The sequence below is a fragment of the Leopardus geoffroyi genome, chromosome B4, assembly GCF_018350155.1.
Source record: "Leopardus geoffroyi isolate Oge1 chromosome B4, O.geoffroyi_Oge1_pat1.0, whole genome shotgun sequence".
NCBI lineage: Eukaryota > Metazoa > Chordata > Mammalia > Carnivora > Felidae > Leopardus > Leopardus geoffroyi.
In genome coordinates, this window is record NC_059341.1 from 35,812,205 (window position 1) to 35,824,984 (window position 12,780).

Here is a 12,780-nt window from a genome sequence, read left to right on the forward strand (position 1 = left end):
GGCTATTGTTGAGAGTGCTGCTATAAACATTGGGGTACAAGTGCCCCTATGCATCAGTACTCCTGTATCCCTTGGGTAAATTCCTAGCAGTGTTATTGCTGGGTCATAGGGTAGGTCTATTTTTAATTTTTTGAGGAACCTCCACACTGTTTAAAAAAGGAAAAATTTTAAAGGTAATCTCCAGTTCTGACCCTCAAGCCAGCCCCATCTTGGAACACCGGGCTCCTGAGGCCATCACAGCCCTTCCTCGCCCCCGACTACCCCAGCACCACTGTGAGGGAGGCTCTGACTGAGACAGTGGAGGCAGGAACATTGTGGGGATGAGGCTGGTGCTGGAGAACTGTTCATTCAGGTTTGATCTAAAGCTGGTTTCTTCCAGAAACAAACTTTTTTGCCACTCAAATTCCACTGCACCCCCTTCGGACATCTTATTCTAAAAGCCAGAAAGAAGTGAAGGGAATAAGAACATGTGGCTTTCCCAACAGCATAAACTTCTCATGGACAGGACAATCCACAGGACTTCAGAGCCCAGAGCAAATCCTGCTCTTCCCTGGACCCACCCCTATCCATTAAAGTCACACTCACCACCTCATTGGCAGCCTTATGCATGGGGTGCTATTATTAATCCTGATTTACAAATGAGAATTCTGAAGCTTAGAATTGAAGTGAAAGAGCTCACCCAAGAGCACACAGCTTGTAAGTGGCCGAGCTGGCTCTAAATCCAGGTCTGCCTGATGCCCAGCTCAGGCCCTGAACCACCGTGTGAACTACCTGATGCCCTAACTTACACAATTCTACTGAAACTGAAAAGATGGCAGCTTTGAAAGGAAAAAGAAGTTGTAAAAGAGTGACGTAGCCCTGGGAAGGGGTTAGTGGAGGGAATCATGCTCCCTCTCCTTTGGCTGTATTCCAGAAAGGGGGAGGTTGTAGGTGGGTCACACACAAATGAGCTCCAGAAGCTTTTAGCACCAGCTGGTCCTATATGAACCCTAGCATCGCTGTCCACACCTGCACTGTTCAATACAGTAGCCACTAGCCATGTTGGCTATCTAAATTTATATGAACTCAACTAAAACTTAAAACTTCAGTCCCTCAGTTGCACATTTCAAGCACACAATAGCCTCACATGGCTAACAGCCACTTTGTGGGACAGCAAGGGTATAGACATTGGTCCCTTAATCAGGCAGCCCCAAGGCTACAGCCTGCTGGGCCTGGTGGTCAACAAGGTGAGGCCTGCCCCTGGCAGTCAGGGAAAGGGGTCAGAGGTGAAGGAAGTGGCACAGAGACAATGAAAGCCAAAGGCATTAGGTGAGGAGGTAAGTGGCATGGTCAGGCACTTCTCTCTCCAGCAAACCTCCTTTTCTTTTCTCTCTTTCAGAAGAGAGTTCTTTTCCTGACCAATGACTACTTCTTCACAGACATCAGTGACACACCTTTCAGGTGAGGGACCCATGTTTTATTTGGAAGGGAGAGGTGGGATGGCTGGAACATAAATTCCAATAACTCCAAGCAGAAATTCCAGGTCTGGGGAATGAATTTACTCATATTTAGTTGGCAATTTTATGGTAACAGAAAAAAACCCCAGGCTTGCCTTCAGGAAACTTGAGGTCTAGACCTGCTTTGCCAGTGTATCCTACTTTGCAGGGTCTGGAGCCAAACTGCCTGGGTTTGGGTCCCAATTGCACCCCTAGCAGGCTGTGTGACCTTAGTCAAGTTACTTAACTTCTCTTTGCCTTTGACTCTTGTTTGTAAAATGAAGGTAAAAATAGTAGCTACTTCTTTGTGGTTTGTAGGACATAATCTACTTAAAGATCTTAAAGCGATGCAATGTAAAAGATTGTAAGATGAAAGATCAAATCTGAAAATCTCTTTGGTTCCTTCCAACTGTTGTCAACATGAGGCATTATACAGCTAAGGAAACAAATAGCCCTTATCTCTGAATTACCTCATTTCTCAATAAAGTGTGGTGCCCAACCTGACTGCTCATTAGAATACCTGAGGAATTTTGCAAAATTGTCAATGCCCTGGCTCCATCCAAACAAATGAACTCAGAATTTCTAGGATATACCTGTAATTCAGATATTCAGCAAACATTAACAGCAGTGTTCTACTAGGAGAGAGAGGAGGGCATGGTGGTGTTCACCAGGCAGGAAAGCAGTCTCCTATTTGTGAAAGCCTGTGAGACATAGAAACCTCTCCACATTTCAGGTCCCTGAGAGGTTTTGGATGAATCTTGTCTAAAATGGTAGGTGATGAGGCATCTGGGTGGCTCAGTTAGGTTGATCGTCCAACTTCGGCTCAGGTCATGATCTCACAGCTCGTGGGTTCGAGCCCCGCGTCGGGCTCTGTGCTGACAGCTCAGAGCCTGGAGCCTGCTTTGGGTCTGTGTCTCCCTCTCTCTCTCTGTCCCTAACCCACTCACATTCTGTCTCTGTCTCTCTCAAAAATAAGTAAACATTAAAAAAAATTTTTTTAAATAAATAAAATTAAATGGTAGGTGATGGGGCTCTTGACCTACAGAACTGAGAGTCCTTCTCAGGAAGAGAGGTTGATGGAAGCATAGAACTGCTGCTTTAGTTCTAGAGGAGACAACTTGTGAAGCCAGGGGCAACATTCATAGAGTCCAAGTTGCTGAAGGCCAAGGAAGTAGGCTTGGCCCTTGTTGCTGCTGAGCACTTGTGTTCTCTGTTCTCCCCATAGCCTGGGAGTGGTGCTGTCCAGGGGCCATGGAGAGTACATCCTCCTGGGGAACACAACTGTGGAAGAAGGTGGGTCTGTGCCCAGTACTGGTGGGCAGTGTGGGAGGAAAATGGATTCTCCTGGGACACTGAGCAGGGCCAGCCTGGGGCAGAGCCAGAGTCTCCCAGGTCCTGGACTTGAGCAAACTCTCAGAGCAAGGCTGCCTGGTGAGAAGAGGTCTGTGTGTCCTGTGTGTCAGGGCTGCAGGATCTGCCAGTCGGTTGTCAAAGCCGGCAAAGCCTAGGACTTGCCATTGTGGAAAGCTTTGGTGGACCAGAAGAGGTAGGTCAACGGGATATGTTTCTTCTTTGAACAAAGCTGAATTTCATCTAAGTCATGACAAAGGAGGCCGGAAAGAGTAAAGGAGCAAATCTGTAGCCGTTGGCTAAGGCTAACAAAACAAAGTACCACCAACTGGGTGGCATAAACAACAGAAATGCTTTCTCTTGCAGTTCTGGAGGCCATGCCCCCACCAACACCTCCAGAGCAGGATCCTTCCTGGCCTCTACCTCCTGATTGCCCCAGGCATTTCTTGACTTGAAGCTACAGTTCTTCAGTCTCTGTCCTCACCATCACATGTAGCTTCTCATCTGTGTCTCTCTATTTAACCTTGTACAAGGACACCAGTCATATTGGATTAGGGCCCACCCTAATGACTTCATCTTAACTTGATACGTGCCATGACATTATTTCCAAATAAGGTCACATTCACAAGTACTGGGGTTCATACTTCAACATATCTTTTGGGGGGGACACAGCTGAACCCATAGTAGGGAACTTATGGGAAGTGAACTGAGAGGGGCAGCAAGGAATGGTGGGGAAGGATGGGGGACAAGGTCCCCACCCTCCCTAACCCAACCTGTTCTTTACTTACAGCTGCCTGAGCACGTTGAGAGAACAAAACTAATATCCGGGATTCAGGGATATCTCAGGAAGTCCTGGGATGGTTTGGTCACAGTTGCATTTAACACCTACATTCTGTCCATTCTTCCTTTATCATCTCTTGAGTGCATCTCATGTCTCCATATCCCTGCCACTGCCCTAGTCATTGTCACCTCTCTCCTGGATAACCACAGCAGCCTCCAACTGGTCTCCCTGCCTCTCTCTTCCTGTAAATCTCTGCCAAAGAGATCCATCTAGAAATGCCAGATCAGATTGTGTCACTGCTAAATGACCTTTAATGGCCTTCTAGGGTTTTTTTCTATTTTTGGTCATTTCTCCATGCACTAAGCTTTAAGATCTTCCCATGTGCTTTGCTCTCCCCTGAAATGCTCTCTTCTCCAGTGCCCACCCTCTTAGCCCACCTAACTTGGACCCACTCTTCATGTCCCAGTGTAGATGTCACTTTTCCAGCAGCTGTCCTTGGCAGACCCCCTGTGCCCAGCCACATGCTCCCATGTGACCCCTGCATTCACCCTTTCACAGCATACATCCATGGCATTAGACCACACTCCTTCCCTGTCTTCCACTGTCCCCAAAACGATCAAACTCCCTGGGCCTCCATGGTGCATTCTCTCTTCCTATACTTTTCTTTCTGTACTTAGATATTCTCAGGGCACATTCCTGCAGGGGACAGAGACCAACTTCCATGGGTGAGACCAACCAGTGATCCAAGGACTTGGAATTATGGACTCAACCAGGCTTACTGTGGGGAAAGGAGCATCACCCTGTAGCTATTTGCCTTATGTCTATGTCAGTCCAGTACCCCTTTTAATGACTCCACAAATTTCCCCTTGGTGTTCCTATCATCCTTTCCTTCAATTTAACAAACCTCAATTGAGCACCTATTTTTGAGGACTGAGTAGGTGCTCAGTAGGGCAATTGTTCATTTACTCATTCAATCAACAAACATACACTGAGCACACAGTTAGTGTAGGTACAGCAAGAAGCTACAGAGATTACACAAAACAGACTTGGCCCATCTCTGAGTTCTACTTTTGACTGGCCGTTTAAGTCAGTTGGGTACAATGAAGACAATGAAGCAGAAACCACTGGTTTCAAAGTATCAGCTCTTTGAGAGATCCAAATAGGTGGGATTTGGACACAAGACAATGGGAAGAAAAAGCATTTCAGGAAGCAGGAGCAACATGGACAAAGGCAAGATTTGTACAAACCCAGCACCATCCTATGGGTTGAGTCCCTACTCCGAGCTGAGAACAAGGAAGAATAAAACCCAGTCCTTCCCTAGAGAAGCTTCCTGGCAGTTGTTTGTAAACAATTCAGGTGCACATCCTCACAACAGTGGGTGAGCACCGTACTGAGTGTGAACTCTGGTTTCAGGCCTGCATGACTTGCTTCACCCAGATCTGACCCTAGCCAGTGACTGGTAAGTGGGAAATTCGCTGTTCACGAAGAGTAGAGAATGGGAAGGAGAAAGGTGGAATTTTCTTGAGGTAACATTGATTCTCCTGGGCTCCAGGATCTACTGCATCACAGATATCGACCCAGACCATCGGAAGCTCAGCCAGCTGGAGGCCATAGTCCGCTTCCTGACAGGGGAGGACCCAGATCTGGAGTGTGAGTGCTGACCCCGCCCACCGAAGACTTTCTTTTTTCTTTTTTTCTTTCTTTCTTTACTTATTTATTTTATTTATTTTTTTAATTTACATCCAAGTTAGTTAACATATAGTGCAATAATGGTTTCAGGAGTAGAATCTAGTGATTTGTCCCTTATGTATAACACCCAGTGCTCATCCCAACAGGTGTCTTCCTTAATGACCCTTACCCATTTAGCCTATCCTCCCACCCATAACTTCTCCAGCAACCCTCAGTTTGTTCTCTGTATTTTAAGAGTCTCTTATGTTTTGTCTACTTTTTTCTTTTTTAAAAAATTTGACTACATGTGAGTTTTAATATGCCATTTATCAAAAATAATATAAGAAATTTAAGTGAAATCAAAAAAAATACACTAACATTGATGGGTAAGGTCTTGACGTGTGGTTTTTTTTAAGTGTTGACTTGTTGACATCTTATCACATTCATTATCACTGTCAACTTTTTTTAGTTCTAATTAACATAAGTATTATATTAGTGTCAGGTGCACAATATAGTGATTCAACAACTCTATATATTACTCAGTGATCATCATGAGAAATGTACTCTTTAATCCCCATCGCCTATTTCACCCATCCCCCACCCACCTCCCCTCTGGTAACCAAGTTCTCTGTATTTCAGAGTCTGGTTTTTGTCTGCCTATTTTTTCTTTGTTTTGCTTCTTAAATTGCATATATGAGTGGAGTCATGTGGTATTTGTCTTTCTCTGACTTATTTCACTCAGCATTATACTCTCTAGATCCATCCATATTGTTGCAAATGGCAAGATTTCACTCTTTTTTTATGGCTAAGCCACTGAGGACTTTACTTACTGCCAAGTAGCCTTATCCCTGGAACTCACCCATGGCTTAGGGAGAACAGGGAGATTTTCAAAGAAAAAGGCAGAACTAGCCTCCCTATGGGACCACGAAGTTGTCTAAGTTCCTGGCACTGTGGCAGCATGAGTGTGTCCCCATGTCAGGGACTGAGATTGCTTTAAGCCTCTTTCACCGGGCACTGTTAAGCCTTCAAAGAGACACTCACACAGTGTAAGGGCATCAGCAGCCTGCCCCTAGATCTGTCCCTACTACCATCTAGCTGATACTGATGCTCTGTACTCTAAAGTCCTCATCTCAGCAAAGGAGAGCATTTGGCCAGATGGCATCTTGTAGCCTGTGGTCTGAGAGAGTTTTCCAGTGCCTGGCTCTCAGGCTAAACTTAAATTCCCCAACACAGATGCAACTGGTGAAACCACAGGGCCACACCCTCAGCAGGGTCCCTCTTCTTCCTCCTTGGAAGAGGGACACACAAATGTCACCCTTAAGACAGGACCTTGCTTCCATGCTGGCCCAAAAGGGCACTCATTTGTGCATTCACTCACTCCATCAGTAATCAGTACTGAGCATGTACTTTGTGCCATGCCTGGGGTAGGCACTGAAGCTACAGAGATGACCCAGATGAGTCCCTTATTCTCACGGAGCTTGTAATCTAGTGGAGAAACCACACAACAAAGAAGCAAGCATGTGTGTGTAGGTGTAGGTTATTCCAAATTGTGGTAAGTGCCATGAGTAGGATACTGTATGGGATCCTATAGAGCGCCCAACTGTCAGGTAGTGTTACTTATGCTGAGGATAAAAAAGAGTGACCCGAGTGCCTTCACAGGTACAGGGTCTGTTTTGGGGGCGATGACAGAGGTGATGACTGCACATCATTGTGAATGTACTAACTGCCACTGAGTTGTATACTTTAAATTGGTTGATTTTATGTTGCATAGATTTCACCTAAATAAAAGTAGAAAATTTTTTTAAAGAGAGAGGGAAAAGAGCCACACATGCAAAGAGTTGGGGAAAGCATCCAGACCAGGGAACAGCATGCACAAAGGCTCTGAAGCAAATTTACGTGCACAGAACTGGCAAAAGGCCAGTGTGTTGGGAGGGTGATGATCAAGTTGCAGACTGATGGCAGCAGAAAGGAGAGGTAGCCTGGGCTCAGGGCAAGGTCTGATGTCCCTGAGAGATTCTAATCTCACGGAATACCAGAACTGAGAAGAGCCTTAGAAATCAGTTCTGCTCACATGTTGTTTGGGATTGAGGATGTGAAGGCTGAGGGAGACGACATGATTTCTTCAAGCTCACATAGATGGTTTTATGTGTCCCAGATACATGTTTATGAGACACATCCCATTCCCTGAAGTCGGGATTCCTTACAAAGGTGGATGAGCTGTATTCAACATCATAGAGGAAATAAGTGGTTTGGTCTCCTTTTATTTTTTTGTCCCCAGGCGATGAAGAGCTGGTGCGGGAGGTACTGCTTGATGCGGTGGTGACGGCCCCCATGGAAGCCTACTGGACAGCGATGGCTCTCAACACCTCTGAGTATGTCAGTCCAGGGTGGGGCTGAGGGTTCTGTGGAGCGAAGCAGCTCCAGCCCCTAGGATTCCCTTGACTGAGTCAGGGTCCCTCCCACTTCCTGGCTGGCAGCTCAGGAGACAACTGGGTCCAAGATGAAGGTGATGACAGTGGGCAGACATGGGAGGAGTGAGAGCTTCCTTCACATGGGCCCCAGTAAAGCAGGGACTTGGCACAGCTTCCACATCCCACATGTGCTGCTGCTCTCCCCTCTGGAAAAGCACCAAATGTGGGTCCCCCCGGCATAGCTCCAGATCCCCCACCCACACTGCAGCAGCCCCGTTCCAAGAACACCTCTCTCTCGGGGTTGGTCTGTAGCTGTGTAAGCCTGTTTGCCAAGTGCCCTGGAAAGAGTGGTTCAAGCAGGACCCAATTTCCAGCACATAAGGTCAAGACACTATGAAGTACAAACTTGGCCTTTACCAGTGCCTTAGATTTCCTCACTCCCTTTGCTGATATTTATCTTGTGCTATCAGGTTTAGTGAATAGGTAGAAAGAAGAAATGAATGGTGTGTGTGTGCGCACGTGTGTGTGTGTGTGTGTGCGTGCTTGCGCACGCATGTGTGTTGGGAGGGTACAAGATATTAATGAGGTTAAGAATACAGTGGACTACACCTTGTTCCTGAATAGGAAGATTCAACGTTAACATCATGAAGATGTCAAACTCCCCTAAGACACCCAAGTTAATTAATGCTCTCCTAAAGAAAAGAATAGAATTTTGTATGAAACAACCACCTATTTAAAAAAGCAAGATGCAGACTACTGTGTACAGTTTGAAACCATTTCTATAAAAAGGAGGGAAAACAGTATATCTGTACGTGTGTGTGCGCGCGTGCATGTGTGTGTATAAAGTCTATGAAAGTCCAAATAGGAAATAGTTCATTGTATAACTTTTAACTGTTTGGCATAATTTTGAACCATGTAAATGTATTACATATACAAAATTAAATGAAGCTAGAAAAAATAAAAAGAATATAGCAGGCCAGGCACTAAGTACTTAGTGTATATTAACCTCATAACCACCTTCCAATGTAGGTACTATCATTATCCCCATTTTACAGATGAGGAAACCAAGGTAAGGTGTGATAAACAACTTGCCCAAGGTCATATGCCTCACAAGTGGTGAAGTTGGAGTCAAACCAGGCAGTCAGGGGATTGGATCACTGGTTTGGAGAGAAGGGGCATGATCTTCATCTTTCCAAGTTCAGAGATTAACCAGAGACATTTTTTTAAAAATTTTTCTTATGGGGCGCCTGGGTGGCGCAGTCGGTTAAGCGTCCGACTTCAGCCAGGTCACGATCTCGCGGTCTGTGGGTTCGAGCCCCGCATCAGGCTCTGGGCTGATGGCTCAGAGCCTGGAGCCTGTTTCCGATTCTGTGTCTCCCTCTCTCTCTGCCCCTCCCCCGTTCATGCTCTGTCTCTCTCTGTCCCAAAAATAAATAAACGTTGAAAAAAAAATTAAAAAAAAAATTTTTCTTTAATGTTTATTTATCTTTGACAGAGAGAGAGAGAAAGCATGAGCAGGGGAGGGGCAGAGAGAGAGGGAGACACAGAATTGGAAGCAGGCTCCAGGCTCTGAGCTGTTAGCACAGACCCGACACAGGGCTTGAACTCACGGACTGTGAGATCATGACCCAAGCTGAAGTCGGACGCTCAACCGACTGAGCCACTCAGGTGCCCCATAGCCAGAGACGTTTTTAATATTGAGAAACACTGAAGAATAAATATTCTTAACCAAGGTGTATATTAGAAAAGAAGACCTGGAGAATTAATATAAAATAGCATATTAATAAAGTTAGGGTGATAAGTCATATAATCACTCTCCTAGATGCAGAAAGATATTTGAACAAATGTTAATATCCATGCATGTTTTTAAAAACTAATCAATAAAGTTAAAATTGACCTAAGCATGAAAGTCAACATCTGAACGGGGCTAGAGGCTCTCTTAACTAAAGACAAGACTAAGATAGGCATTCCCATATCCTTATTACTATTTAACAAGGTCGGAAGGTATTAGTGCAACCAAACAAGAGAATGCACCTAGAAGCAATGAGAAGGGAAAGGGAGAAGTAAATTATCTCTAAGAAGGTGATATGATTATATTTCTGGAAACCCCAGAAGAATTTATAGGAAAGCTAGTAAAACAATAACAGAATTTAGTAAAGTAATAGTTTATAATATGAACATCCAAAAATTAATATCCTTTACCTATAAAAACAAAATTAAACTTAAAATATCATTAGAGAATTCCAATTTAAGAGGGCAAAAAATAAAATGTAATCAAACACCGAGGTATAAACTATAAGAAATATCCCAAAACTTACATAAGGAAAATATTAAAACACTCCTGGAAGACACAAACATAGTCTTGAACAAATGGGGAGGTATTCAGTGTTTTTGGATAGGAAGAATCAACATCACAAAGAAAAGACATTGATCCTCCTTAGATTAATTTGTAAGTTTAATGAAACCCCAATAAAAACATAATCAGTATTTTTATGGATCCAGATAAACTGATTATAAAGTTTATTTGAAAGAATAGTCAAGAAATTCCTGAAAAAGAAAAGCAACAAAGGAAGTTTTGTGCTCCCAGGGTATTAAAACATGTAATTTATGAAGTGTAGTACTGACACATGAATAGAAAGGCAGACGAAGAGGAAAAAATAGAAAATCCAGAAATTCATCTAAATGCATGTGGAAATTTAGTATATGACAAAGACATCATGTCAAACCAGTGAGAGGAAAAAAATGGACTCTTTAATAACTGATTTGAGAGCCATCTGGAGATGATAAAATTGTATTATTTCCTCACACCATACACCTGGACAAAGTCCAAATGACTCAGAGATTTAAATGTAAAAAATGAAACCATATAAGTACTAAAAAAAAAAAAAAAATGAGCCAGTTGCTCTAAAATCTAGGAATTAGGAAATCTTTCCCAATGATGACTCAAACTTCAGAAACAAAAGAATGACTGATAAATTTAACAACATAAAAATGTTTATTTGGCAAAAATAAAAACATAAGCAAGGTGAAAACATAAATGACAAATGCAGAAAAATGTTTGCAACTTAAAAAACAAAAGATTACAATCTTTTATTCTCAAAAAATGAAGAACTTCGAAAATAGAGAAGTAAAAGACCAACCACTTTATAGGAAAAATTACCAAGGTATATGGACAGTTCTGAGAATATATACAAATAGTCCTTAAATATATGAGAAAATGGTCAATATAGCTCATAATAAAAGGAATTCGTATTAAACGGTACCAAGATTATATTCATCACTCATCAGATTGATAACCATCTAAGTTTGTTGACATGCACTACCGGCAAGGCTGTGGGGAATCAGGCTCTTGTATATTGTCAATGGGTATACACAATGTTTCAAGGGCTATGGAGAAGAATTTGGCAATATCTAACAAGTTAAAAATGCATTTACACTTTGACTCAGCAAGACCACTTCTAGGAATATATTCCAAAAATACACTAATAAAAATAGGGAAAGATATATACATGAGCTTTTTGTTACAGCTCCATTTAGTGAAAGATAGGAAATAACCTACATCCATCAGCAGGAGCCTAGTTAAATAAACCATGGTAGATCCACATAATGGAATACTATGTAACTGTAAAAAATGAGAAATCTATAAACTGTTTTGGAATGGTCTCACCAATGGAGAAAAGTGTGTATAACACCTCCACTATTTATTTAAAAAGAGGAAATTCAAATATATTTTCATAGTTACACATATATAAACATAGACACATGTATGTATGTACATATGCACACATATATGTTTAATGGAACAATAAACAAGCAAACAAAAGTTACTTTAGGGAGAGTGAAAGACAGGCTTATAAATATGCTTTATTTTGCATATTTGACTTTGGGACGATGTAAATGCTTTATATCATTATAAAACAAAATTAAATTTTAAAAAATAAGTTCTAGGGGCACCTGGATGGCTCAGTCAGTTGAGCGTCCGACTTCAGCTCAGGACATGATCTCACAGTCCATGAGTTCGAGCCCCGCGTCAGGCTCTGTGCTGACAGCTCAGAGCCTGGAGCCTGCTTCCAATTCTGTGTCTCCCTCTCTCTCTGCCCCTAACCCACTCATGCTCTGTCTCTCTCTGTCTCAAAAATAAAAACATTAAAAAAATAAAATAAAATAAAAAATAAGCTCTAAAAAATTGAAAACAAAAGAAACAATAAACCTGTGTATCAAGTTCATGAAATAACTGTACATAGATGAATTCCCTCAACGGACTTAAAAACACACACCATAAACAATAAATAAAATCATAAACCGTGCTCAATAACCACATTGCTAGAAACAACATTGGCACTGTTATTCTCAAACTATATAGATGGGTAGGGCAAATAGTATTGTGTTAATGTCATTAGGAACCAAGGTTTTCAACAAACAAAAAAAGAGATGAAAATTTTTTAAATCAAAGAAGTTAAGATGTACTGCTGAATACAAATTGGAAATATCAATGAACTCACGATTATTTTCTCTGAAAGAAACAAAAAGGATATCCTAGCCCTGTACACTGAAAAGACCAACCTCAGTGAGCACCCCAGACCCAGATTGTGGACTTTCAATGTGCATATTAAGAAATTCTTATTAAAATGAGTCAGCGATCCTTGGAGAAATGTCTGATTTCAGGACAGTGACAAATGTACAAAATGAGCCAGGAGTATCTTGTCATAACCAGAAGCAAGAAGTTACTGAAGACTATAATGAGATTGTGCCAGTGGGACCCCAGAGCCAACTGGAAGCAACTCTCACTGGTTAAAGATGGAAAAATTAGAGCAGCAAAAGCAATGACAACTGCAGTGGATTAAAACATATTAAATATGCTAAAATCCTGTGTTCACAATGATACTGGGGAGAAAAAAAGACTTTTGGTCATCTTCAGAAGATGTTAGGAAACCAACTCATTATTCTAAATTGGCAAGTAAACAGAGAGACAATTATTTATCCTGGCTCTCCTGTAGAAGTTGCATTTCGGGATAACCAAATATTGATGAGGAGAAGTCTATCTTTAATCAAGTATTTCAGGTACAAATAAAATAAGGAAGAATCCTGTCTTGCA

General features: G+C 42.3%; 1 protein-coding gene across 10 annotated transcripts in view; it reads left to right on the plus strand.

The window, feature by feature from the left end:
• CACNA2D4 (calcium voltage-gated channel auxiliary subunit alpha2delta 4) overlaps positions 1 to 12,780 on the plus strand; it is a 113,850-nt gene that overhangs the window by 48,540 nt on the left and 52,530 nt on the right. For all 10 annotated transcript variants that reach the window (XR_006708588.1, XM_045462866.1, XM_045462862.1 and 7 more), the window contains 5 exons: positions 1,379 to 1,440; positions 2,701 to 2,768; positions 5,020 to 5,065; positions 5,159 to 5,256; positions 7,553 to 7,646. Coding sequence is in view for 9 of the 10 variants with exons in the window: in XM_045462866.1 (XP_045318822.1) it covers positions 1,379 to 1,440; positions 2,701 to 2,768; positions 5,020 to 5,065; positions 5,159 to 5,256; positions 7,553 to 7,646 (368 nt within the window). In the remaining variant the exon portion in view is untranslated. The remainder of the gene's footprint in view (positions 1 to 1,378; positions 1,441 to 2,700; positions 2,769 to 5,019; positions 5,066 to 5,158; positions 5,257 to 7,552; positions 7,647 to 12,780) is intronic.